Genomic DNA, 25,648 nt, shown 5'->3' with positions numbered 1-25,648 from the left:
GAAAAGGCATCATCAACAATGTCTAGTTCAGGAGGGATAGCTAAAGGCCTGTGCTGGGGCAGGAGTAAGAAATCCCTAAGCCTCTTTTTAGAATCAGAGTAATCCTGGCTTTCCCAGCGAAAGTGCTCCCTAAGAGTATGCAGGGTTTCACCAAAAGAGAAATCCTCTGGGAGGGAAACAGAGGGAATAGGGTCCTCTGCATCAGAATCCTCATAGGTAGATAAGGGTAAATCCTGGTCATCAGAGGAAACAGAAATGTCAGAATCCTGGTCAGAAGTATCATAAGCAAATTCAGTCCTAGTCCTCTTAGAGGGGGAAGGTTGGCGTCCCCTGATTAAAGTAATAAAGGGCTTCAGCCATTCTTATCATCTGTTTTTTAGGCATACAGGCCTGACCATGCAGTCTGGGCATCGATTTTCTAGGCATAGTTTGAATTTTAGGCCTTGAAGAAGAAGATGGAGTCTGTTTAATACGCAAGTCAGTAGGCCTGAATACACCCTCTGAATCCGGTGCCTGCACAGCGGCCCTGGACTCATCCAAGGTAGAGACATCCGCAGGTTCCACAGCTGAAGCATCTCGCTCAGTAGAGGCCTGCTAATCTGAAGTAGCGAGTATCAGGGGCAGCGAAAGAGCCTCACTGAGTAATGGCGAACTGGCAACTGGCTTAGGAGAAGCATCGGCAGCTTTGGACCTAGGCAGCCTGTCTCTGTCTTTATCTTTGCGTTTTTTCAGAATGTCAGTAGTTGGATGGCTTACTGAAAACATATCTTGATAACTGAACCGAGTACCAAAACATTTAGAAGCATGAATATACTGACGACTAATGGTTCGTTGGTTAAATAAGGCACAAAACCGACAGCGAGGTACGTCATGGTCAGGGCCTAGGCAAGGAATATAGTAGGAATGAAAATCTTTGTGAGGTATTTGCTTTCCACAAGAAATACAATTATTCACTTTTACTGACATCGGTTTAGAGCAAGAAAAAGTTGCCCCAACGGGGTACTTAGCTTTAGTTGAAGACTTCAATTCTGAAACTCGAAAAAGTACAGTTTTGTACCTACCATAAATGTAGATGTTCGAGGATCCACATTGCTGCAGTCATAACCTGTGGGTAGTCCGCTGTCCTCGGTCGGCCCGAATACCAAAGAGTTAGGCTGGCGTCGGTCATGGGCGCCCGGAGCTGACGTCAGTACGTAGTAGTACTTAAGCGCATGACCGACGCCATATCCTCAGTCTTTCTTGCCCCAGATGTCAGAAGGCCTTAAAAAAAGGAAAGGCCAGAGCCACAAAGGAGAAAATAACAATAATCCCTAAGGAACAACAACAACAACAACAACCACAACAACAACAACCCCAAACCATAGAGGGGAAGGAGGGAGGGAAAATAGGACTGCAGCAATGTGGATCCTCGAACATCTACATTTATGGTAGGTACAAAACTGTACTATGTTCTTCGTCTCACATTGCTGCAGTCATAACCTGTGGGTAGAATCCCAAAGCAAAGGAAAAGGGAGGCTGGCAAACTAAAAAGCATTAGGGGCTGCTAACATGCCCGGTAAGACTGCAGTGGCAAACCCAGCCCTGGACTTGGAGTAAAGAGGGAGATGGTAATGCTTAGTAAAAGTGTGAACTGAACTCCAAGTAGCTGCTTCCAAAATATCCTCAGTAGCTACACCCCTCAAAAAAGCAGTAGATGTGGCAGTAGCCCTAGTGGAATGAGGTCTAATCCCAGCAGGAACATTCTTTCCATGATGAGAATAACAAAAGGCAATACAATTAGCAATCCACTTTGAAATAGTCTGCTTTGAAACAGCTTTCCCTTGTGAACTCAAAGCAAAAGAAACAAATAACTGTTGAGTCTGTCTGAACTCCTTAGTTCTGCTCAAATAATAACGTAACTGCCTGTGTATATCCAAAAAATGCAAGATTTTTTCCCCTTTATTTTGGGGATCAGCAAAAAAGGTAGGCAAATGGATAGACTGGTTCAAGGCCACATCAGAAATAACTTTTGGCATAAAAGTAGGGTTAGTACGTAAAGAAACTCTATCCTTATGGAATATCAGAAAGGGTTCAACTGCCATGAGAGCCTGCAATTCAGATACCCTTCTAGCAGAAGAAATGGCCAACAAAAAAGCAGTCTTCCAAGACAAAAACTTCAATTCCGACGTAGCTGCAGGTTCAAAAGGAGGCAAAGTAAGCTTCTCCAACACAAAATTGAGATCCCAGGAAGGAGTAGGAGTTCTACGTGGGGGTCTTATATTTTTTGCCCCTCTAAGAAATTGCTTAAACAAAGGGTGAGAAAATAAAGGAGGGTCACAATCATAGTGAGCAGAAATGGCTGCAGCATGAACCTTCACAGAGGAAAATGATAAACCCTTGTCTAGTAATTCAGTAAGGTACTGCAGTGTAAAACTCAAATTAGGTACCGAGACATCAAAGTCCTTTGTTGTGCTCCAAAGAAAAAATCTTCTCCATTTATCAGCATAAACCTTTCTAGTGCTGAGCCACCTGGCTTCCAAAATGACATCCAAAACCTGTTGAGGAAGCTGAGAACCCACAGGCTCTAAAACAGAATTCGCCAGGCCGTTAGATGCAGGGACTGCACCCTGACATTGAGCAAATGACTGCTTGACTGGGACAACAAGTGAGGAAGCTGTGGTAAAGGCCAAGGAGGCTCCTGAATTAAACTCCTCAGCAGAGGATACCAGTGCTGTCGTGGCCAATCTGGTGCTATTAAAATCATGCAAGGCTTGTCCCGCCTGACTTTCAAGAGTACCTTGGTAAGGAGAGGCAGAGGAGGAAAAGCATAGATGTGAAGGTTGTTCCAACTGAAAGATAGAGCATCCACTTTCCAAGCTTTTGGGTGAAACATCTTTGTGCAAAATTTTGGTAGTTGGAAATTTAGAGGGAAGCGAACAGATCTATGTCTGGAGTTCCCCAAGCCACTGTCAACTGTTGGAATACTTGAGGATCCAATTTCCACTCGTGGGGATCCACAATTTGTCTGCTCAATACATCTGCTAGGGAGTTCTGAGCCCCTGGCAGAAACCGTGCTTGAAGAGTGATGTGCAAACTCAGAGCAGTCTCCCACAATATCATAGCTTGTCTGCAAAGAGGGTAAGAATGGGTTCCCCTGCTTGTTGATGTACCACATGACTGTAGTGTTGTCTGTTGTATCAACACCTGTCCTGGTTGAAGTAGGCCCTTGAAAGCCATCAGGGCAAACTGGACTGCTAACATCTCCTTCATGTTGATATGCAAATGCTGTAGTCTGGGAGGCCACGTGTCTTGAATCCATTTCCCATTGAAGTGTGCTCCCCAAGCCAGGTCTGAGGCATCCGTCGTTATGATCTGACTCGCCTCTGGTCGGGTCACAGAGAGTCCCTTGTTTAGGTGACATTCCTGTGCCCACCACAAGAATTCCTTTTGGATGCAAGGTATTATCTGAATGACAGTGTCCAAATCGTGGCAGTGTTGAGTCCATACACTTTTGAGATACCACTGTAGCTTCCTCATATGCAGTTTGGCATTGGGAAGTACCAGAATGCAAGATGCCATGAACCCCAAGGCTTGAAGGACTGTCCTTGCAGTCAGCCTGGACAGTACTGATAATTGCTGGAAGTATAGATAAAGAGTTCTTTGTTTGTCCGGGGTCAGAAAAGCCATCTGAGAGGCTGTATTCAGTCTCACACCCAGAAAGCACATGTCCTGAGAGGGTACTAGACTGGACTTTGTTTCGTTCACAGAATACCCTAGGCACCTTAAAACTGCCATTACATACTGTAGGTGTTGAAGTAACTTGTCTTTGTCTTGAGCAAGAATCAGGCAATCCTCCAGATAAGGATAAATTTGTATTCCCCTCAGTCTTAAGAAAGCTATTACAGGAGCCAGAACCTTTGTGAACACCCTGGGCGCAGTAGATAAACCAAAGGGCAATGCAGAGAACTGATGATGAGAAGTACCAGCCCGAAAACGCAGGAATCTCCTTCAGCTGGGCCTTATAGGAATGTGAAGATAGGCCTCTTTGAGATCCAGAGTTACCATCCAGTGATTTTTGCCTAGCAGAGGCAGAAGTTGCTGTAATGTTAACATCTTGAACTTTGGAATGTCTAGGTATGTATTGAGAATGGACAAATCCAGAATAGGCCTCCAAGTGTTTCCTTTCTTTGGCACTAGGAATAGACGAGAATAAAACCCTAGGCCTTCTGACGGAGGTACCACCTGGATTGCCCCCATCTGTAAAAGCAAAGAAATTTGTTCCTGAGCCTCCAGCCTTTGCTGAGGAGGTACATCTGGCATGCCATTGAAAGGAGGAAAAGTGTGAAAATAAAACTTGTAGCCTTGATTTATTATGTCCAACACCCATTTGTCCTGGATGACCAAATGCCAATTTTGTTTGAAAAGTGCCAACTTTGCTCCTAGAGGAGCTGCCAGAAAAGAAGGAGCTGGCAGCTGAAAATACAGGCCATTGGGTCTGTTTACGAAAAGGCTGACCCCTGCCCTCACCAGAAGATTGTGCAGGAGAACTCCAAGTCCTAGGTCTGAAAGAACCCTGAGCGTGAGCCCTGCCCTTAGACTGAACATCCGAAGAAGGGTAAGACCATCCTCTTGCAGGCCAATTCCTGCTAAACTTAGGGGGCTGCACTTGCAAAAATTCCTTGACCGTCTGCATAGACTTAGCTTTGTCTTCCATCTTTTTCAAAACTGACTCCACAGGGGAACCAAAAAGAACTTCAGATTGAAGAGGAGCATCCAAAATCCAAGCTTTAACATGCTCTGACAAATTTTGATCCTTAAGCCAGGCATGTCTACGAATAACTGAACCAGTAGCAGCCACCCTGGAAGAAGCCTGAAGGGCATCAAAGCCACACTGCAAGGAATGTTTACCAACTTGATCTGAAGCATGAACCAAGTCCTGCAATTCCTTACACTCTATACCCTCAGATAGAGCATCTACCTTAGATTTTAATTGACCTAACAGAAAGTTCTGATACTTCAGCATATGAAATTGGCAATTTAAAGCCCTCATAGCTAACGTAGAAGAGGTGTACACTTTTTTACCCCACCTATCCAACGCTCTAGAATCTTTATCCAAAGGAACTGGATTCTTAACCACAGAAGCCCTGACACCTTTAGGCCCTTGAATAATAGTTTCCGGGTCAGCTCTGGGACTCTTATACAAATATTTATGTGCCTCTGGAACTCTGTAATACCTGTCTGGCTTGACAGGGGCAGGGGGTAAAGAATCAGGATTAAGGGAAGCTTCAGAAAAAACATCCTGAACAACATCTAAAACAGGGGGAATAGCCAAAGGTCTATGTTGTGAAAAAAACAAAAATTCCCTAAGCCTCTTACGAGAATCTGAAAAATCCTGACCTTCCCACTTGAAATGCTCCCTCATGGAATGCAAGGTTTCAGAAAAGGAAAAATCCTCTGGAGGAGAAGCAGGAGGACAGGAATCCTCTGCATCCGAATCTGAATAGGGAGGAAAATCCTGAATATCCTCAGCTGAGGACTCAGAGTAATCAGAGGAATGCTCCATTCCCTCTAAATCTGTCTCCACCCTAGGCCTCTTCTCTGGAGGGGGCATAGAACCCCTGATCAAAGTAATCAAATCCTCTACCATTTTCAACATATGTTTTTTAGGAACAGAAGCTGAAGAACTAGGGCTATGGCCCGTACCAGAAAGACCAGGTCTAGCCTTAGCAGGGCCTTTAGTGACTGAAGTAGAAGGCCTAATAACCTTTTGTAAGGATGGAACCACAGAAACTTGAGAAGCACCCTCGGCCTGGCCTAACTCCTGAGAGGCCAACTCCTGTAACAGTAAAGGTTCCCCCTGGGATTCAGCCGAGACCTCGGCTGGATCCACAGATTCAACCGTAGAGTCCATAGAACCGGCGTCCGCAACGGACGACTCATCCGGTTTAGACCTTAAAGATTTATCTTTTCGCTTTTTTGGTAGCGGGCGTCGGAGGATCCGACGGCATGTTGTAGTTACACCGCTTACCGAAAACCAACCTAGCACAGTCTAATCTGCGTTTAATGGTGCGCTTATTAAATATAGCGCAAAAGCGACACCCGACTACATCGTGCTCAGGCCCCAAGCAAGGAATACAGAGAGAATGATAGTCCCTATGAGGTATCTGTTTCCCACAAGAAATACAATTATTAACTTTTTCTGACATCCGGTTTAACTGAGGCAAGAAAAGGCAAAAATTTTCCCCAACGGGGTACTTAGCCCAACTTGGTCTTCGGTCTGAAACTCGAAAATTGAAAATTTCAGAACGCCGAACGGCACTTGCAAACGCTGCTTCTGCTTCGGACCACGCGGCAAGAAAGACTGAGGATATGGCGTCGGTCATGCGCAAGTACTACTACGCACTGGCGTCAGCTCCGGCCATGACCGACGCCAGCCTAACTCTTTGGTATTCGGGCCGACCGAGGACAGCGGACTACCCACAGGTTATGACTGCAGCAATGTGAGACGAAGAACATCGAAAATTTTAGGAGTCAGCCGACCGGCACTTGCGAACTGCTTCTGCTTCGGGCACCGCACGGCAAGAAAGACTGATGTAATGGCGTCAGCTGCATGCTTTATACCCCTGACTACCTGACAGCAACCGACGCAGGACCCAAGACTTTGATAATCAGGCTGACTGAGGGCTACTGCAAGCAGATAACCCAAATGTGAGGACTGCAACAGTGAAACATGAAGAACATCAAAACAACCCCAGGGCCAAAGGAGAACATGCATATCCAGAAGAAAAAAGTTCAGAAGGAAAAGGAAGCAAGAGCTCCCCAGCCAGGAAGGTAACAAAACACAGGAGCAAGAGCTATAACAGAGGGGAAAGAAGGGAGGGACTGAATACTGCAACAGTGAAGAGAAAGACATCTACTGTTATAACAAGATTTTACACAACTGTACTATGTCCATCCATACCATTCCCTTCAGCGAAGAATACTGCAACAGAGTACAAGAGTTGGGAGGAAGAAGGCACAGAAGAGCCCTCTATAAACCCATGCAGAATAGCCCTGACAAAACCTTACCTGGTCCTGGAAACATCATCCAATTTTTAATGCTTAGTAAAAGTATGAATAGAGGACCCAGAAGCAGCCTCAAGGATAGAATTGGTTTCCAAACCCTTGAAAAAAGCACCAGAAGAAGCAACCATCCTAGCAGAATGTGCCTTTACAAACAAAGAAAGGCATTTGCCATGAAAACAATAACAAAAGGAAATGGCCTTAGAGATCCAGGAGATGTTTTGCTTAGAAATAGCCAAACCCAAAGTCCTGGGATGAAAAGAATCAAAAAATAAATAGAAGTTATGTTCTTACCATAACGTTCCATGTTAGTTGTCTTCTTCTCGCCTTCTTCTTGCTGGATGGGTTCGGAGCCGACCTCGGCCCGACTGCCACTCTAAAAGCTCGAGAGTTGGTTCCACCGGCTCGAGGCTCCCCTTATATCCCACAATGCTAGGCGTGAGTTACCTCAGATCTCGTTTGTAAGCTAACCCCAGCTTATAATAGTATCAGAATAACTATAAACAAAGTCCACCTCTAAAAACCAGGGAGAAAGAAGGGTGACCTACATCCTGATCCAGGAAATATGCACAACAGCATATGCCTAAGAAAAGAGGTGGTAGAAAGAGAGGTCACAATCACAACTCCTCTAGGTCTGTCCAGGCCAGGGGAAGGAGGGTGGACAAGAAGAAGGCGAAAAGAAGACAACTAACATGGAACGTTATGGTAAGAACATAACTTCTATATGTTAAGTTGTCTATCTCGCCTTCATTCTTGCTGGATGGGACCGCGTCCCTAGCACCTTGTCCCGGGTGGCCTAACGGAACAGACTCCTGAGAACAGTGGAACCAAAGTTAGCTCTATGTCTAGAAGCTAAATCCAACTTATAATGAGAAATGAAAGTGTGAGGAGTAGCCCAAGTAGCCGCTGCACAAATGGTGTCAATAGGCAGTCTGTCTTGGAAGGCTATAGAAGTAGCCAAAGCTCTAGTGGAATGGGCCTTAGGTTTATTAGGCAGCTTTTGGTGTCTAATTTCATAAACAAGGGAAATCAGAGATGTTAGCCATCTAGATAATGATACCTTTGAAACTGAAAGTCCCTTTCTGCCTTCTGCATAGGAGACAAACAGCTGGTCAGATTTTCTGAATTGTTTTGTTCTATCCAAATAGTACCTTAACTGACGATGAACATCTAGCCAGTGTAATTTTTGTTCAGACCTATTGGAATATTCTGGAAAAAACACAGGGAGGTCAATGCTTTGATTTAGGTTAGACGTCGAGGCTACCTTGGGCATAAAGGGCGGGTTGGTTCATAAGGATACCCTGTCCTTATGGAACAACAGATAAGGAGGTCGACAGCTGAGTGCATGAAGTTCTGAAATTCTTCTAGCTGAAGTAATAGCTACCAGAAAGAGAGTCTTCCATGATAGCAATTTTAAAGAACAGGAGGCTGCAGGTTCGAAAGGGGAAAGAATCAAAGAAGTAAGAACTAAATTTAGGTCCCAAGGAGGAGGAGGATTTCTTATAGGAGGTCTGAGTAGAAAAACTCCTCTCAAAAAGGCTTTACAAAGCTTGTGGGACATTATGGCAGACTCTGAAATACCCACATGAAAGTTAGAAATAGCTGCCAATTGAACTTTAAGAGTAGAAGGAGATGAACCTGCATGGAAGAGTTCAGCTAGAAAATCAAGGACCATTTGGATGGAAGCAGTGAAAGGATCTATGTCCCTTCCTTGAGCCCAATATGTGAAGCGTTTCCACTTACTCAAATAAATCTTCGAGTGGAAGATTTATGGGAAGCTATCAAAATATCTCGAACAGAGTGAGATAATTGAGGAAGCCTGGCTAAGGTTGGAACTGGAGGAACCAAGCAGTGAGGTTCAGAGAGGGAAGGGAGCGATGAAACTGACCCGACTGATGGATCAAAAGATCTGGAACTAGGTCCAGATGCCAAGGTCGCTCCAATAGAAAATGATGTAGAAAGGGGAACCACACCTGTCGAGGCCAGTAAGGAGCAATGAGGATCAACAAGGCCTTCTGAGCGATAGCTTTCTGTATCACTTGAGAGATTAGTGGGAAGGGAGGAAATGCATACAGAAGTCCCCGGGGCCAAACTTGGACTAGAGTGTCTCTGCTGGGCTGGCCTGGTAAAGGGAATAGTGTGAAATAATCTCTGCACTTGCTGTTTTGGGGAGTAGCAAAAAGGTCGCAGCAAGGCTGACCCCACTTGAGAAAAATTTCTCTCACAACAGAGTCTTTCAGAGACCACTCGTGAGGCATGAGGATAGCTCTGCTCAACTTGTCCGCGATTTGATTGGACTTCCGGGATGTGCGTTGCTATCAGAAACCGCTGAGAAGAAATCGCCCATTGCCACAGTCTGAGTGCTTCTCGACACAGGGGGTAGGACCTGGTTCCGCCTTGTTTGTTGATATACCACACTACAGACATGTTGTCTGTCTGGATTGCAATCGTTCCCAAGGGAAGAGAGTCTTGAAGGGCTTGCAACGCTAAAAGCACTGCTCTCATCTCCAGAACATTTATGTGCAAGTGGCATTCGTCTGGTTGCCATGTGCCCTGGACAGTCCTGCCCTGATAATGCCCCCCCCACCCGATCAGGGAGGCGTCCGTTGTCAGAGTAGCAACCGGAGGGGAAGGAACAAAGGGTCTTCCCAATAAGAGCTGAGGGGAAGACATCCACCACAGAAGATGATTTCTGCATGCCTGCGTAATCATAATGGTGTGGGACATCGGAAGTTGCTGGTATGACCATTGTGTAAAGAGCATCCATTGAAGGATTCTCATGTGGAATCTGGCTAATGGAAGCAGAGGTATGGCAGCCGCCATAATTCCCAACACTTTCAGAACTAACCTGGCTTTGATTCTGTTGTTGCTGAAGAGGAGTGAGACCAGTTTGTGTATGTCTGTTATTCTCTGATCTGTTAGTCTCGCAGACATGTTGACTGTGTCTAGATTTGCGCCTATAAAGGTAATAGCACGACAAGGCGACAAAACAGACTTTTCGCAATTTATTGAAATGCCTAACTTTTGACAAATGCGAAAGGTGTAATCCCTGGCCATTAGAAGAAGATGCTTGGTGGGAGCTGTGAGGAGCCAGTCGTCCAAATATGGAAACACCTGGAATCCTTGTCGTCTCAGGTGAGAAGCTACCACTGCCATGCATTTGGTAAACACCCGGGGGGCAGTGGTGAGACCAAAGGGCAGGGCCCTGAATTGAAAATGACTGGTTCCCAGCCTGAAGCGGAGGAATCTTCTGGAGCGTCTGTTCATTTTTATGTGATAGTACGCATCCTGAAGGTCTATAGAGCACATCCAGTTTCCTTTTCCCAAAAGGGGAAGGATGGACTGCAGCGTGACCATCCGAAATCTTGTTTTCTTGACCGACTTGTTCAAGATACTGAGATCCAAAATTGGTCTCCAGTCCCCTGTTTTCTTTGGAACTAAAAAGTACCTGGAGTAGATTCCGGATCCTTGCTGGTCTGCTGGAACTGGCTGAATTGCTCTTTTTGCAAGCAGCTTTGAAATTTCCAAAGCTGTAATATCCCTTTGAGCGGGTGGAACATCTGGAAGGGATTTTTTTGATCGGTTTGGAATGCAAACAAAGGGAATGGAATAGCCTTCGGAAATGATGGACTGTACCCACTTGTCTCGAGTTAGGGATAGCCAGGCTTCTGGGTACAGTGACAATCTTCCCCCGACTGCCTCCGAAGGTGGACAGTCGGGCAACACCTCAGGGATGCTGAAAGGGCTTATCGGAGAAAGTTTCTCGATTGCCCTGGTTCTGCGGACCCCCCCTGCCTCTAGGGCGACGTCTACCATTGTTGTTCCCCCTCTGCCTCTGGCGGGAACCGACTCTGTCGTCAGGCGAAGTCCCTTGAGATTGTTTACGGAACCACATTTTCCCACTTTTCTGGCCTTTGGGGTAAGGCCTAGAAGGAGTAGAAAAACGGACTCCGACGGCAGAAAGAGTCTTGCCATCAGTCTCGCACCTAGTCAAGGTTTCTTTCATTTGAGGACCAAAGAGAGATGATCCATCGAATGGGGAATTAGTGAAAGACGTTTTAAAGGGGTCCGAAAAATTGCATAGCCGCATCCAGGCATGCCTACATAAGGCCACACCTGTCCCTGCGGCTCTGCTCGCTCCATCAGCCGCATAAGAAAGGAGGCGCATGGAGGAGTTGGCTATGGAGTTCAGGGTAGCCAGCTGAGTGTTCATCTTATCTTGAAAACCCGCAGCTGTAGGATCCTTCAACATGTCACTCGCTTCTTTGATCAAGTCCCTTTGAAGACGAGTAAAATGGCATAGGTAGTTCAGCGAACGCATTGCAAATGTCGCTGACGAGAACATCCGCTTCCCGTACCTGTCCATGGACCTAGATTCCTTGTTAGGTGGATGGACAGGTACTGAAGGATCAGCTAGTTCCTTCTTAGTGGCAGCAGCAACCACCATAGCATCCACAGAAACTCCTTTTGTCAAAACTGTTTGTCTGCTGGTGCCGTTATGAATTTTGAGGGTGTCGTGGGAGAGGGGTTCAGTGAATCAGGAGCCGTCCATGCCTTTTGCTACCACCTGCATGAGGGGGTCAAGGGGAGACACCCAGGAGGTGGAAGGGCGAGCCAAACGCCTCAAGGTACACAGATTCATCCTCCGAAGGGTTGAGGGCTGGCCAATTTCCCTCTGCTTAAGGATTTCCAGAATGTCTGCAAAGGAGACATCTTCAGAAGGGGAACGGGGAACCCTCGAATCCTCTAAATCTGTGTCAGAGGTGACGGACTCAGGTGAGTCTATGTGTTTCCTCTTACACTTTCTCTTCGAGGGGCTCTTCTGCCAAAACAGGAGAGGCCTCGGAAGAGGATGAGATCCCACGGGGATTCCTGAGGAGCTGGCTCTCTGCGGTCCGGGATGAGGGAGTGAGTCAACTTGACCTGAGGCACCGAAGAGGGGGGGGCGGACGGAACCGACTGTGGGGTAGAACCAGGTTCTAACACACTCCGCATGACCTCGAACGCACCCCTGTCAGGCAGAGCCAGAGGTCCCCGCTCCGAAAAGCCAAAAACCTCCCTCGGCACCGACAGTGATGGCTCCGAGGCCGATGTCGGAGCCGAACTTACCAGCGCCGAAGCCCCGAGAGGGAGAGCGGGGTCGGACAAGGGTCCGATGCCACTCACCCCCTCGGAGCCGACGATGGAAGTCCGGCGCCGAGATTCTTCCAAGGAAGAAACCGGAGCCGACGATGGAGCCGAAGACATTTGTGTCGGCTCCGACGCTACCACAGTCTCGGTTCCGACGCGACCCGGCTCCGAACTCAACGGAGTCGGAGGAGGAACATATTGATGGACAGGGGCAGGCATCGACTGATGAGTCGGGCTCTGAAGCATTTGGGCCAGTGCCTCGGACTTAAGAAGTCGACTCACTACCCTCTGAAGGTCATGATCCGACAGCCTCGATGACCTAGAGGAGTGAGATTTATGGCTCCGTTCAGACAGCAGAGGAGATGCTGGAGCCGAATGAACGGAGCCAAGGGATGGTGACCTAGATCTCTTCCTAGATGTCGGCTCCGAAGGTCTGGTCGGAGCCGACAAGGGAATTTCTAATACCTCGGCTCCAGCCGGAGCCGAGGGAACCACAGAAACTGCAGACTAAGACTCATCGGCTCCAGCCGGAGCCGATGTAGACGGAGGTTTAGTAGCCTTAGGTCTCGGCTCAGTAGCTGGAGCCGAGGACCTAGAAGCCTTGGAGGGCTTCCCAGAGACAGAGAGGGAATCCTCAGGCTTGAGTAAACCTCTTAGGATCAATTTGTTCTTTCTTTCCTGCAGGACCCTGGGACTGAAGCCGTGGCATACAGCACAGGAGTCCTGCAGGTGCAAAGGCCCCAGGCAGTAGACACAAGAAGTGTGACCGTCTGTCAGAGACATTTTCTGACAGCACGCATCACACTTCTTGAAGCCTGAGACCTTTGTGTCTTTAGACATCTTAGAAAAAAAAGTGTAATCACACACACCCAGTCAAACACACTGATTACACCCTATCTTATTTTAAAACTCAAAAAATAAAACAACTATCAAAAGTTTTAATTTAAGAGAAACAACACACACACCACTAGGGAATGGAAGAAGAAGGCCTGAAGGCCCGAGGGAAGAACTTATAAGTTCTTGTTGGGAAGAAACGGGATTTTAGAGAAAAAAGGGAGAGAATTCCACTAAACTAAGGGAAACAAGAGTTAAATTTAAAAATAAAGGGGTTTAAGTATACTAACTTTACTGAAAGTTTACTCACCAAGAAGCCGGTAGAAAACCAACACCTCGATCGCTGTAGCGGCAAACGAGATCTGAGGTAACTCACGCCTAGCATTGTGGGATATAAGGGGAGCCTCGAGCCGGTGGAACCAACTCTCGAGCTTTTAGAGTGGCCGAGTCGGAGCCGAGGTCGGCTCCGAACCCATCCAGCAAGAATGAAGGCGAGATAGACAACTTAACATCCTTTGTTTTAGTCAAACAATATCTGAGCTGTCTATGCAGGTCCAAAGTGTGGAGAACCCTCTCACTGGCAGACTGCAAAGAAGGAAAAAGGAATGAAGCTGAATAGACTAATTAAGGGACAACTCATTAATCACCTTGGGCATAAAAAAAGGTTAAGTATGAAGACATACCCTATCTCTGTGAAATATTAAAAAAGGAGGAATGGCCATAACAGCCTGAAGTTCAAACATTCTCCTGGCAGAAGTAACAGCCAACAGCGGAACAGTCTGCCAAGAACAAAGTTGCAAGGAAGTTGAACTAACAAGCTGAAAAGGAGCCAGAATCTATTTTTCAAGTACAAAATCATGTCCCAAGAAGGCAGAATAGGCTTTCCCTGGGGCCTAATATGAAGGATGTCTTTAAGAAATTGCTTGACTTCTAACAGAGAGATCAAAGGTTCAAAGTCAGACAAAACACAGATTGCTGACAGGTGAGCTTTATCTGAAGAATATGCCAAGCCAGCATGGAGCAGATCACACAAATAAGAGAGAACAGAGGGAACCCCCACAGAAAAGGGATCCTGATGGCAAGAAACACCACACAGAAAATCTTTTCCACATAGCCATATATGATTTTCTGCTCATGCAGAACCTGAAGCACATGCTCAGAAAACAGGTGCTTACAGGGGATCAAAACTCTATCACCTACTGTGTCATTTGAAAAGTGGACAGGCGAAGATGGTATAACAGATTCCTTGTCTTCTGTGAGAAGATCCACCCAGTGAGGTAATTTGTGGTGAACGCCCCTGGTCAGATCTAAAAGGAGGAGGACAGGAACCAGTGCTGTCTGGGCCAAAATGGAGTCACCAACAAGATTATGGGAGAGTTCTGCTTGATCTTGTGCAAAACTCTTGGCAGCAGTGGACGGGGAGGAAAGGCACAGAGAAACATTCCCTTCCAAGGAAAAGACAGGGCATCCACTTTTCAAATCAGAGGACTCGATATTCTTGAACAGATTAGAGGAAGTTGTTTGTTCAGAGGAATACCCCACCAATGGACTATGCCCAGAAATGCATCTCTGTGAAGCATACATTCATGAGCCTGTGTTCTGAACCTGCTCAGAGAGTCTGCTACTAGATTGTGCTCTGAAAGAATGTAAATTGCCTGAAGAGTCACCTGATAACTGAAAGTCAGATCCCAGGCCAGAAGAGCTAGTCTGCAAAGGAGATAAATACCTTGCACCCCCCTACTTGTTGACGCATCACAGTGGTATTGTCCATGAAGATTTTCAGGGGCACGGGGATAAAAAGGGAATGAAAGGCCTGTAAAGTCAGAAGCAGAGTCCTCGTCTCTTTTATGTTGATATGATCTGACCTCTGATGAGGAGGCCAGAGAGCCTGAAGGGGCAGTCTTGGATTGAGAGAAATTTGCAAAATCCACCACAGCAGCTCGAGTTTGAGACAAAGGAACGGGGAACTCCAGATGGTGACAATGTTGAAGCCACACTGATATGAGGTACCACTGAAACTTCCTCATACACAGCCTGGCAAGAGGGAGCATGGGGGTGGTGGAGGCCATAAATTCCAGAGCCTTGAGAATTTCCCTGGTTACAACAGAGGAAGAAGAGACTGGAAGAAGGTGTCAGAGACAAAACCTTTGGAGCAGGAAAAGAAGCCAACATGGGAATAGTCTGAACCCTGCAAATGAGAAAACTATGATCCTGGGAGGGCATAAGAACCAACTTTTTGAGATTGAAGGTGAACCCCAAACTGTGTAAAAGAAGAGTGGCAAAGTAAAGATTTAGCAGAAGACTGCTGGGAGAAACAGTCTGAACAAGTAAGTCACCTAGACAGAGGAAATATCTGTACCCCTTGAAGCCTGCAAAAAGAAATGACAGGAGTGAGGCATTTGGTGAATACCCTTGGGGCAGTAGAAAGGCCAAAGGGCAAAGCAGAGAAATGAAAATAAGATGAAACAGAGAAATGTTAAAATTTCCTGAACAGAGGGTGAATCGGAGTATGAAGGTAGGCATCCTTGAGATAAAGACAGACCAAGAAGACCTGCATAAGAAGGATGGGGGATGGAGAGTAGATTTCATGCCAGGAGGCTGCAGAAGGACAGAGTTCTCCCTAATCTGCTGTGCAATAGGCTGCAGGGCCAAGAGATTAGGCACAGATTGCTCCAGCCTCAAAATGATGCAGCATGAAGGGCTGGTACAGCAAAGATGGCAGCCACTGCAAGAAAGCTTGTTGAGCTGGCACTGATGTCAAGGTCAAGAGGTGACATAACACCCAGAGAGACTCTGCACCAAAAGCCCTAGAGTCAGGTTCCACAGTAACACTGGATAGGCTGGAGTTGCCAGGAGTCAGCATCAGTATCAAGATCCCAGCTCCTGACATCAGCACAGAGATCATTAGTGACTGTAGCAATGGATTAGATAACACAGATACTGTGGCAATATCAGTATTGGAAGAATGGCCTTTGACACATAGGGTGCCAGCACTGATAAACAGGCTGGCTTGACATTGGCCGAAACATCAAGAAAAGAACCTAAAATGGTCAAGGCCAGGATCTTTGGGATCTGCACAAGAAGTAGTGATGCAGGTAGCAAAATTCAAGGGGTCCAAGATATTGGTGAATAAAAAAAAACACCACAACACCAAAAGACCTTGTTGCTGAAAACTTTAAAGTACAGTTGTGTAAAATCTTATCATAATGGTAGATGTCCTCTTCACTGCTGCAGTATTCATAACATTAAGGATCCCCTGCCTAGGGCAGCCTGAAGTCCGTCCAGTATATCAAAGCCATAGGTTGCTTTACGGTACACCGTATGCTCTTCACATAGCGTAGGGCATAGAGGTGACGTATGGACATACTATTCTCAGAACTAAAAGCCCCCGTAGAAATGTCAATCCAAAGAAAAACAAGAGGTGACCAGTACTTCCAGAAGACAAATGGGCCAGGGGGGGAGGAGAGAGGGAGTGAATACTGCAACAGCAAAGAGAAGGACATCTACCTTTATGGTAGGATTTTGCACGACTGTAATACGACTTTCCATTTCACTGTTGCAGTATTCATAACATTAGGGAGACTGCCAAAGTTCAGGAAGAAAGTTGGGAAAAGGGAGGACCAGCAGAGCCTTCTAGGAAGCCATGAAGAACAGACCTAACAAAACCAGCTCTAGCTCTGGAGATTCCATCCCACTTGTAGTGCTTGGTAAATGTATGTACAGAAGTCCAGGTCGCTGCTTTAAGAATAGAATTAGTATGCAAACCCTTGAAAAAAGCACCAGAAGAAGCTACAGCCCTAGTAGAGTGAGCCTTAACAGAATAAGGAAAGCTCTTAACATGAAAAGAATAACACAAAGAAACAGCTTTGAAATCCAAGAAGAAATAGTCTGCTTGGAAACAGTTAATCCAAAGGACCTGGGATGAAAAGAAAGAGTTGATCAGATTTCCTAATAGTCTTATCCACATAAAATCTGAGTTGTATATGCACATCCAATGTGTGCAGCACCTTCTCACTGGCAGAGTGTTTAAAAGGGAAAAAAGTGGGCAAATGAACAGACTGATTAAGGGACAACTCATTCACCACCTTGGGTATAAAAGAAGGATTAGTACGCAAGGACACCCTGTCCTTATGAAACACCATAAAATGAGGGCAAGCCATAAGGGCTTGAAGCTCAGATACCCATCTGGCAGAGGTAAGGGCTAACAAAAGATCAGTCTTCAAGAGCAATGCTGCAAGGAAGATGATGCTGCAAGCTCAAAAGGAGCCAGAGTCAATTTCTCCAAAACAAAATTAAGACCCCAAGGAGGAGGAGGAACAGGCTTCCTGTAAGGCCTAATATGAAGGAAGCATTTAAGAATTGTTTAGCTTCAAATCTAAAAGCTAAAGGAGGAGATACAGGCAGACATGCAGAGACAGTTAACAGGTGGGCCTTAACAGAAGAATAAGTCAATCCAACAATGAGCAATTCACACAGATAAGAGAGAACCAAAGGATCATATATTGAAAACAGGTCCAGAATACGAGAAAGACACCAAATGGACGACCTCTTCCATTTGGATAAGTAGGATTTTGTAGTACTGGGTTTCCTGGCCTCCTGCAAGACCCTAAGCACATCTTCAGAAAAAAGACATCTATATGGAATCAAAATCCTATCACCCAGAGAGTCAGTTGAGTGGACAGGTGAGGATGGATGAGAGATCCCTTGTCTTGTGTGAGTAGGTCCACCGTGAGGTAACTTGTGATGACTGCCCTTGGTTAAATGTAGAGGAGGGAACCAATGCTATCATGGCCAAAAGGGAGTCACCAACAAAATTATGGAGGCATCCTGTTGAATTCTGAAAAAGACTTTTGGAATGAGGGGAAGGGGAGGGAAAGCATAAAGAAATATCCCCTTCCAAAAAAAAAAAAAAAAAGAAAGGGTATCCACCTTCCACACTTGAGGACCTGGGACTCTGGCACAAAAAAAGAGGAAGTTGTCTTTTCAGAGGGGAGGCAAATAGTTCTATTTGAGGGGTACCAGACTGGTGGACAATGTCCAGAAACACATCCCTCTGAAGCATCCATTCATGGGACTGAGTTAAGAACCCACTCAGAGTGTCTGACACAATGTTTTAACCTGAGGAAATGTAAACTGCCTGAAGAGTCACTTGATACTGGACAACAAGACCCTATATCAGGAGTGCCAACCGGCAAAGAAGATAAGATTGGGTTCCCCCTGTTTGTTTACATATCACATCACTGTGGTGTTGTCTGTAAACACCTTGAGAGGTCCTGGGGAGAAGAGAATAAAAAACCTGTAGAGCCAGCAGAAGAGCTCTCATCTCTTTGACAATGATGTGCTCTTTCTCTTGAAGAGGAGACCACACCCACTGCACTTTTAGGGAGCCAAAAGCTGCTGCCATCCCACTTCTGAAGCATCAGTGAACAACTCCTGACAGTGAACAGGATGAAAAAGGAGTCCTGGATTTAGGGACAACTGCTGGATCCACCAGACTACTTCCTTCTTAAGACAAGGCAGAACAGAAACTACAAATTCTAGAGGATGAGCATGTTGAAGCCAAACTGACTTCAGGAACCAATGAAACTTTCTCATGTGAAGTTTGGCCAGAGGAAGAATAGTGATGGTGGATGCTATGAAACCCAGAGCTCTCAGAAACTCCCTGGCTATATTGGAGGCCAGAGGAAGAACAGCCTGAAAACAGGAGAAGAGGTTTAAGGCCTTGCGAGGAGGCAGGGATGCCAACAAAGGTACCATCTGAATCCTGCAACACAGAAATACATGGTCCAGAGAAGGGGCCAGAAAAGACTTTTTGAAATTTCTTATAAATCCCAGGCTCTGAAGAAGAGAAATGGAAAAGTTGAGATTTTGCAACAGGATCTCTGCAGAGGATGCCTGAAACAGAAGGTTGTCCAAGTAAGGAAATACTTGAATCCCCCTGAATCCTGTAAAAAGCAATCACAGGAGTGAGGCATTTGGTGAAAACCCTTGGGGCAGTAGAAAGACCAAAGGGCAAAGCAGACTAATGAAAATGCCAGGAAGCAACACAGAAACGTAAAAACTTCCTGAAAAGAGGATCGATTGGAATATGGAGATAAGCATCCTTGAGATCCAGAGACACCATATAAGCCTGAGGAAGCAAAAGAGGGAACAAAGTTTGAAGAGACAACATTTGAAAGGAGGGCACCTTCAGAAAAGTGTTTAGATGAGAGAGGTGTAGAATTGGTCTCCATGTACCCCTCTTTTCTAGGTACTAGAAACATCCTGGCATAAACCCCCTCCACCTTTGGGATACAGGCACGTCTTGAATAGTACCACGATCAAAAGGTCCTGAAGCACCTCTGGAAAAAAGGAGAGTTGCTCCCAATTGGGCTGAGGAATACCCATATAAGGTGGGAGGGATTTCCACACCATGAAATACCTCTGGCAAATAATGGACAGAACCCAGCAATCCTGAGTAATCTGTAGCCAAACGGAGAGAGAGAGAGAGAGAGAGAGAGAGGAAAGTGGCTGGGAAGAATAGGATAGTCAGGCAGCATCTGCTTTACCTGGAAAGGAAGGCTTCTGAGACACTGAAGTATGAGTAGCCTTAGCAGAAGGAGCCCACTTGCCACCCTTTTTGCCCTTAGGAGGAGGGTGAGACTGCCTGCGAACAAAGGCTGGCTTATTGGGGTAGCGTCTCTGAAATTTAGGAACTGGAGAAACAAACATGTTTAAGTTCCTGTAAAGACTTTCCCTTAACCTGAAGGGACTTAAAGATATCAGCAGCAGCTTTTCCAAACAAGTGTTTATTATCAAGAGGGGGCATCTATAAACTTGGCCTTCAAGCAAAGGTTGAAGCCAAAGCCAAGAATACCGCTTCATCACTGACCCAAAAGCAGCAGCCCTATAAGAAGCATCGGCGGCATCATAACTACACTTGATGGAATGACGAGCCACCTGGGAAGAAATCCTTAACAGGGAAAAAGCAGAAGTTTTACAATCAATAGTCTGGAAGATCAGCTATAACCTGACAAACCTGGGATAAGAGAGCCAACAAACAAATGGAAGTATGGGTCTGATAATTAAAAGCAATAAAAGCCAAGGTAGCCGAGGTGTAAACCTTCTTACCTAGCCTTTCCAAGGTAGTGTTATATTTATCAGAGGGCAGTAATTTGAGAGAAGGAAGCAATTGAGAGGGCTTGTCAGAGGCTACAGACACCACTGAGAGGCCAGCAGCAGGACACTTGTACAAAAATGTATAGTCCTCAGGCATCCTATAGAACCTATCAGATTTCTTGGGAGCAGGGGGCTGAAAATCTAGAGCTTTAGAGCCACTGAAAAAATACATTCAATAAAGCAGCCAAAACAGGACAGCAGAAGGTTTAGGAGATTCCTACATCTGCAGCAACGCATAGTACCTCATGAATCCCAGAAACCTGAGCAAAATCACTTTTAAAGAACTCCATCATCCTGGAGATCATGTCCACAAAAGAAATCTCTTCAAAGAGAGTATCACAACTGGTAGATTCCTCTTATAGTCTCAAGGAGAAGGAATCTGAAAATAGTACGCAAGGGATTCCTCAAATGAATCCAATTCCTCCTCAGAGGAATCCTGTTCCCTGGGTCTTTTAAGGGGAGTAGAGGAAAGGGGAACTGGAAGAGAAAACTCGCTGAGGCTGTTTCAATGCCATCAAAGCACTAAACAAACCCTGAGTGAAGGCCTGCCACTCACTTTGTGGATCCATAGGAGAAATATATTTATTTTACTTGGAAGGTTCAGAATCAGGATGGCATTTAATAATGGTAGTAGGGACTTCTTCTCTGACTAAAATCTAAGGAACACAACTTGGCCTCTCGAAAATGATCAACCGTGGTCCCCCCGAATGTGTGAAATGGGCATCTGCAAAGCCTCCTCAGATGTACATACTCAGATCCCCGCCAGCCTCCAACCGTGGTATGGGAGAGGAATCCAACAAAGGTGTGTGAACCTCCGGGCATAAACTCACCTCGAGAGAGACGTCCAGCGGAGGCTGAACAGTGGAAGATTCTGGCCTAGGCATTTTGGCTTTCTTCTTCCCTGTTGGCTGTCCCTTGGGGCGGGAAACTCCTCCATCATATCTTTCAGGAGAAGTTAAGACACTGATTCTTAAGATACAGTGCTAAAGAAGAAAGTCTACTACAAAAGGTTTTAGGAACAAAAGCCTGACAGATTGAACAGGACATGTGGTTGTGCAAGGCGCCAAAACAAACACTGGTCGTGGTGGTCTTTATGGGGAATCTGTCTCCCACACTGGCATCTACCCTTCTTGGATGACATGAAAAGCCCACAAGCAACAAAAACAAAAAGACAAGTAAAAGGAACCTCAACGGGGCACTTATCTGCAATGGCTCAGTGAAACCAGCAACTGAATGTAGGCGTTCAGACAGACTATCAAAAGATGGCATTTGGACTGGCAGCACAGAAGTTCTAAGGATGGTACGTCTGGATGGCACCTTTCTGCCCTATGCTATGCAAGGAGCATATGTGTGATGTACGGCCTACCTTAAAGCAACCAAAGGCTTTGTTATACTGTCCAGACGTTGGGCTGCCCTAGGTAAAGGATCCCTAATGTTATGAATACTGCAACAGTGAAATGGAAAGATATCAACAACTGGGCACTGCACCACCTCACATAAGCTCTCAAGGGGCCCTTACTAACATGTTATAATTCATGTCAGGTGGAGCAGGAGATGTGATAACTCTGGGGACTTGATTTTCAAAAGATAAGGAAAATGGGCCTCTCCAGTGATTCCTTTACTTTTACCCAACTGACCAATTCATTCTGTTGGAGTGGAATATGAAAGCCAGGCATCCACACCCAAGACAGAGTCCTGCAACCTATAGTAGAGAGCAAGCCAGCTTTCCAACGAAGTTGGGCAGACTACCCTCCTCAAAGGAGCATCCCTTCTTTTGCAATAGCTCACTGAGCTTGGTTTCCATATCTCTGCTACATGAGTATGCTGCCTCATGCTCTCTTAAATTATGTGCACACATAAAGGCAGCAGATACTCGCAAGCTCATGCTACACAGGTGCAATACCTAGTGATCCTGCAAATATGTCACCCAAATGGCAAGCCACAGCCACCTGGACAAGCACGCTGTGGCCCCTCACTCCCATCTTCCCCTGCCAGCTCCTACAGGCACACAGTGCACATAGCTGAAATTAGGTCACTTGCATCATACTCAAGGTTTTATCATTCTAAACTACAGAGAAATCTTACTCCTTCTCAGTTCTTAATATAATCTTCAGTAACTATCTTCAAACAGGGAATTTGGGCATGCTAATTTGCTCACCCAAACAATATAAACACAGTGCTTGTCTTTGGAGAAACTTTCCTCCCACAGGCATATTTTTAGAAAAAAATGGTGCATTGCTATAAAAGAAAAGAGGGCTAAACCCCAAATATAGGAAAAATTCAGAAGGAAATCCAGAAAAAAAGTCCAGAGATTAGAGGAGGATAGCAAGGAAAGGCAGAATAGTCTTCGTTTTTCCCTTTTTCTTTTCTTTTTTTGTTTGTTTCAGAGAGAAAGACAGCAGAGAAAACTACAACAATACAGGCTTACACTGATATAAGGAAAGGAAATGGATGAAAAAAGAGGTAGCATAAAAAAAAAGTCAGAAGGAAGCTCTGTAAAATAATCTAGAATGTGTTTATTCACTGATGAACAATAAGTTCACCAAAAAAGCATGAAAGGTAGCCAGCCGCCATTTTCCTTGTCTGAGCTCCAAAGGCAACAAAGACGGGGAATGACTTGGCCCCAATGTGCATTATGGGATGGGGGAGACAGCTTGCCAACCAGGGAGAGTTTTATCTGCCATAACGTCCTAATGCCTGCTAGCCATATCTGTGCTGTAACAGACAGTGAACCATCTCTTGCCAGATCCAGCCATCCTTGAGGCAAGTGTCCACTTCCTTCTCTACTTGTATATTATGGTTCAACATTAAGAATATATGCAAAATTGAAAATACTTACAGGGGGACAGCTAGATATTCCAGCACCTCCAAAGTAAAACTCCTCTTCATAAAGTACAACTGAAGTGTGCCTACAAAAGAAAATAAATACATAAGTAGCTGCCAATTCTACTTCTTAATGTGATTAAAATTATATAATGCAGTGCCGCACACACACAGTGGTGAAATTACATTTCAGGAAGATGCTCCCATATGTGGTTATACAAAAACAGCTAGTACAAGATACCCAAGGCAGACACTGCATCTTGCATTAAGAGTTTGGCTTTTTTTTAACATTATACAAGTCCCAAAAAAAGAAAGAGAAAAATACTGCCCCTCCCCTTGTCACAGTTATCACCTACTGTTCCACAGTTTTAATGAGCACCAGATCCAAATGCAGTGCATTCCAACTGAAAACGTCCTTTCTGCACATAAATATTTATTTTTGTACCCTATGAATTCCTTTATATTAGAATAAAGTAGCTGTATCTGGTGACACATATACCAATTTCTCCACAGACCATCCTTCCACTCTGCTAATCCATTTAAAGTACACAAAAAGCCTACATAAAATGAACCCATTGTTTCCTCCTCATCCCAGGAATTAGGACAAAAATGAGACTGAATCTTTCCTAAACAAGTGTGCACTATGGATCATTCAGACTACTCTCACCTGCTGTTTATCAGCAACTATATAACTGATGTGTTATTCCCTCATCTAACAATGACACTTGTAATAAACTCAACTTCTAGTCTGAATTTAACCTAGTCTTCATTAAACTAGGGTACACCAAAAAAGAAGTTATGTTCTTACCATAACATTCTTCTGTGTTGTCAATCTTCATTCTTCATTAACTTGTGGATCTCTGTTCCAAACCTCAGAACTGACCAGCCACTTCACCAGCTAAAGATTCCAAGCTTGAGTTCCTTCCTGCTACCCATAATTCCCCACTCCTCCAGATTACCTCAGATCAAATTTGCAATCACAGCCATCAGTGGTTAATAAATAGGCCAACATAGCCAGCACAGTATAAGGATTAGACCGTCAGAAGCTCAGTAATGAACTGTGGTTCCTATGAACATATCCATCCATCAGATCTCTCAAAGTCTTGGAGTGGGGGAGGGGGTTAATGAAGAATGAAGATAGACAACACAGATGGAACATTATGGTAAGAACATAACCTCCTTATCTGATGCTGTCATCTTCATTCATTCATTAACCTGTGGGACACAGTCCTCAGCTACAATAACCTAGAGTCGCCCTCATGGAAGGACATTCTGGAGTACAGCAGTGTCAAAGGCACTTCTGCTCCTGTAGAGGATGTCCAACTTGTAATGCACAATAAAAGTAGGAGGGTTTGACCAAGTAGCTGCTGCACAAATGTCTTCAATAGATACCCTCGACCAAAAGGCTTGAGAATTTGCCATAGAACTTGTGGAATGAGCCTTAATTTGACCAGGCACTGGAATGTTCTTGGAGGAATAAACAAAGGAAACACAGTCTTTCAACCATCTAGCCAAGGTAGTCTTAGTAATTTGTTTACCTTTTTTAGCATCTGAAAAGGATAAGAACAACTGATCAGACTGTGCTGGAAGAGCCTTGGGGTTCCACATATGGAAGTGTATGGAGACTTTCTGGAGCTGGCTGTCCACGTGGTAGACTAAAGGCCTCAGGCACCAACCCAGAAGGGGTAGTGATAGGTTCAGAGGAAAATGAGAGTCAAGAGTCTCCTAGAACTCAAGAGGGCCCTCTCCACCACTTTGAAAGCTAAAGGCGCAGAGCTCCTGGAAGAATCCTCTCCGGAGTCGAAACTACTGAAGCAAACACCTCTCAAAGTCTCAGAGCTCCCCAATCCAAAGGGGGAGTCGGAGCCAAGCTATCAAATGCTGAAGCTCTGAGAGGAAGCGACTGCTCTGAAAACTTCAGAGTGGTACTCAAACTCCTGGAACCGATGTCGAGGTTACAGCTCTGAGAAGCCTGTCCCGAAACAGTCAGAGCTGAGCATGTCGGGGAAATGGTCATGAGTGAAGATGAGATCACTTTCGGCCCAGACATCTCAGCGCCTGGGATTAACACCACCGAAGACTCTGAAACACAGGCCGGGATTGGAGAAGGAGCCACAGGGTGGAAATGGATCCAGAAGGGGATGGAGCAGGCAAAACCCCCATTCTGGATCTCAGCCTTAAGAATTTGCCTCATTAAGCCACCCACATCTTTCTCAGAGGGGCTTTGAAAATATCTAGAGGATGTGGAAGAGGACGGCCTGGAAGGAGGTTTCAGAAGAGAGTGGTCGACCCCGAGCCAGAAGTCAAGGCAAGATGACGGGACCTCTGATCCGATTTTCTTGGCCCTGAGGAAGCAGTCAAGGCACATAGTGGAGGAGCGGATGATGGAGCTAAAGAAGCCGGTGCCGAAGTGGTCGGCTCAGAGGACCTTGGAGCCTTTTTTGGCGGCTCAGAGGAGGACCTCGCGGGGAAGCTTTTCCTGCTCTTCTGGGCCTCTTTAGATGATTTGGAGGGGGGTTGAGCCAGTGACACTGAAGGGACAACAGAGGAAGAGGAAGGCAGGAGCAAACCTTTCAAAATGCGCTTGCTCCTCCTATCTGCCAGGACCCTGGGTAGAAAACTTTTGCAAATACTGCAGTCACTGTCCAAATGAGCAGGCCCC

At 45.6% G+C, this 25,648-nt stretch overlaps 1 protein-coding gene across 1 annotated transcript in view; it reads right to left on the bottom strand.

Moving 5' to 3' along the window:
• The window catches only part of DESI1 (desumoylating isopeptidase 1), a 418,723-nt gene that overhangs the window by 153,756 nt on the left and 239,319 nt on the right, over nucleotides 1–25,648 (bottom strand). Inside the window, exon 3 of the mRNA XM_044075602.1 lies at nucleotides 23,003–23,072. Coding sequence (XP_043931537.1) covers nucleotides 23,003–23,072 — 70 coding nt within the window. The remainder of the gene's footprint in view (nucleotides 1–23,002; nucleotides 23,073–25,648) is intronic.

Source organism: Protopterus annectens, chromosome 1.part1 (assembly GCF_019279795.1).
Source record: "Protopterus annectens isolate FY-2018-M chromosome 1.part1, PAN1.0, whole genome shotgun sequence".
In the NCBI taxonomy this organism is placed as follows: domain Eukaryota; kingdom Metazoa; phylum Chordata; order Ceratodontiformes; family Protopteridae; genus Protopterus; species Protopterus annectens.
This window is presented reverse-complemented; position numbering and strand designations above follow the sequence as displayed.